The 2,552-nt window shown below is 35.9% G+C and overlaps 1 protein-coding gene across 1 annotated transcript; it reads left to right on the top strand.

The window, feature by feature from the left end:
• The first annotated feature begins 654 nt into the window (after positions 1–654).
• On the top strand, positions 655–2,116 carry LOC101308321 (psbQ-like protein 3, chloroplastic-like). The gene is made up of 3 exons (XM_004288576.1): positions 655–860; positions 941–1,411; positions 1,882–2,116. The coding sequence occupies exons 2-3, from the start codon at positions 962–964 to the stop codon at positions 1,975–1,977; spliced, it is 546 nt and encodes a 181-aa protein (XP_004288624.1). The 5' UTR covers positions 655–860; positions 941–961; the 3' UTR covers positions 1,978–2,116.
• The last annotated feature ends 436 nt before the right edge of the window (positions 2,117–2,552 follow it).

The following is a 2,552-nucleotide window of genomic DNA, read 5'->3' as shown; positions in this document are numbered from 1 at the left end:
TGCAGACCACCTTGGTTCTCTATCCACGCTTGCGACTTCCGTCGGAGCTTCGGTGACGAGTTCTCACCGGTGGTTGCGAGATGGAATTGAAGAAAAAGTCTTGTTTAGGGTTTGAGTGTTTTAGGCTGTTGGGTTTTTTACTTTGTAGGCTTTTTTATTGTAGTTTAATTTATGTTTCTCTTGTCTTGATTTCTTTATGAATCAGACTATGAATGACTTGTTTATGGGCCTGCCCATGGCTTTGTTTGGGCCTCCTATTTGTTTTTGGGCATTTATAAATATGTTTCATGACAAAAAAAAACAAATGATTGATGTCGCATAAGAGATTTGGAGTTTGTGTAATAATAGTCTTTTGATTATAAATTTGACGATGTAAAGAAAAAATTTCTAGCAGAAAATAGAAAAAAATACATAAAAGAGTTACCAAAATTAAGAGTAAATTTATAATAATTATACTAAACAATATATTATTTTTAATTTTTAATATAAGGGTATTATAGACAGTTTATGATGTATATTAAGTTTAATATCGAAGTAAAAAACTAGATGAAAGATATATTAAGCAATACGTGTGTATTAAAAAATTAGAGATGTATCTAAAATTTCTAAACGAACAGTTAGTCAAAGAAAAAGGGTTTGAGTCGATCTGTGGTAGCGGTTTTTCGATGTTATCAGGTAATCGCCCACCAGGCGGGCAGAAGTATTTTCGATAAAAAAAAAAAAAGGGCCAATAGGTGAAAAGGTGAGAAAGAACAGATAGGAGGATCAGAGGCTGAGGATTGAAGACGCTGAGGCCATGTCCAGATAGAAGTTGCTCTCTTCCCTTTCTGGGTTCTCAAATTCAAGGCTTAAGCTTCAAGGTGTGCCTCTGTCTTGTCTTTTACACTTTGTAACTTAAACATTGCAATCTGTTCCGGTAACAAGGTGTCTGGTCTTACAGGAGATATCCTCGTAATTGACAATGAGGGTAGCGATGCTTCAAAACAACCCAATGCACTTCAATCCTACATTTTCCTGCTCTATGAAACCCTCCTTTCAGTTCAGAGAGAAGCCACTCAAGGTTTCTGATATTAACATGAATAGAAGAGTAGGAGCAATAGCAGCATTAAGCCTAGTACTGTTAGCAAAAGATTCATTTTTCACTAAACTCGCATATGGGTTCGACTTTCTACTGGTGGCACCTGATCAGACAATTGAAGAGGCAGAGAGTGGAATCATTGGACACGCACAAGCTTTATTGCAAGTGAAACAACTGATAGAGTCAGAGTCATGGGGGCAACTACAAACAGCAGTCCGGAAGAGTTCGCCATTGTTGAAGCAGGACATTTATACCATTATTCAACAAAAACCTGGAAATGAGAGACCCCTATTGAGGAAACTTTATTCCAATCTCTTCAACAATGTTACAAGAGTAAGTTTCCACCCGATATATTGATTCCGTTATACACATTAGATTGTTTAAGAACATGGATAAAGTATCAGGTCTTAATAATCACTCATATCTCTACGTCCGATGTTTAAATAAATTTTATGTGATTGCTCGATAAACCGAGAATATTGATGTTCCTTACTGTTTTTGATGTTATCTGGGATGTCATTTTGACTTGTTCTTTGAAGTCTAATACTCGATGTTATGGATATGGCTTATTGTGATGGATGAATGGCCAGTACTTCGATGCTCTTCTTTTTATATCTGTTCTGTTTTCAATTGTGTTGATACACTTGATTTTTTTTTTTTTTTTCCCCAAGGGATTATGATTTCATCATACTGTTTTTTTTTTGATATCCTTGTGTTTTGTACTTTGTTTCCTGTGTCAATAATTCCACTTATTGTAAACAAGATCACTTTCATTGACCGGACCATTTTGATGTGCATTGCAGCTTGATTATGCAGCAAGGGACAGAGATGCCTCACGGATTCGTGAATGCTATGAGAACATTGTGCTGTTTCTTAATGAAGTTTTATCTAGACTATAGGTATCAAGCAATTGTTTCATTCCTTGCCTTCTCTCCTGCAATATTTAAGCATCTTAAAATGGCATGCAGATGAAATTACATGTAATATTTAAGCATTGCAGGCTCGTCCTAGGAGCCTTCTGTTACATCCAGGATGCTGATTTTATTCAAAGCATCTCACAACAACAATGGTCTCACATGAAAATTAAGGTAAATTTGATAGCTTAAATTGTTTGATTCCCAGCATCGAGAGAAGGCTTATGCTAAGGTAAATCCCATTGCATGTCAGCAGATGTAGTCTGCTATTTTCATTGAGTCAGTTGAGCTTTCATGTTGAACACTCCATTTCTAAAAAAAAAAAAAAAAAAGGTTATCCACCCTTTTATTTTGGAGTGATATCCTTGCTCTATGGAGGTTTTCATGTCAACAGAACATATGAGACATAGGAGATACATCTACATGACTACATCTACATCTACACATTCTAATAAGAGTACGTAGTGACATACGGACCACAAGGCAGTGAGTTTTTTTGAATCTCCGGTAGTGGAAACTGGAAAGGAGCAATGTACCATTATATTATCATATTATGTCCC

The sequence above is a fragment of the Fragaria vesca genome, linkage group LG1 (assembly GCF_000184155.1).
Source record: "Fragaria vesca subsp. vesca linkage group LG1, FraVesHawaii_1.0, whole genome shotgun sequence".
NCBI classification, from domain to species: Eukaryota; Viridiplantae; Streptophyta; class Magnoliopsida; order Rosales; family Rosaceae; genus Fragaria; species Fragaria vesca.
This window is presented reverse-complemented; position numbering and strand designations above follow the sequence as displayed.

Coding starts and splice junctions, on each gene's coding strand:
- LOC101308321 (XM_004288576.1), top strand. CDS start 962: ATGAGGGTAGCGATGCTTCAAAACAACCCAATGCACTTCAATCCTACA. Junction 1,412..1,881: donor TCTTCAACAATGTTACAAGA/GTAAGTTTCCAC, acceptor TGTGCATTGCAG/CTTGATTATGCAGCAAGGGA.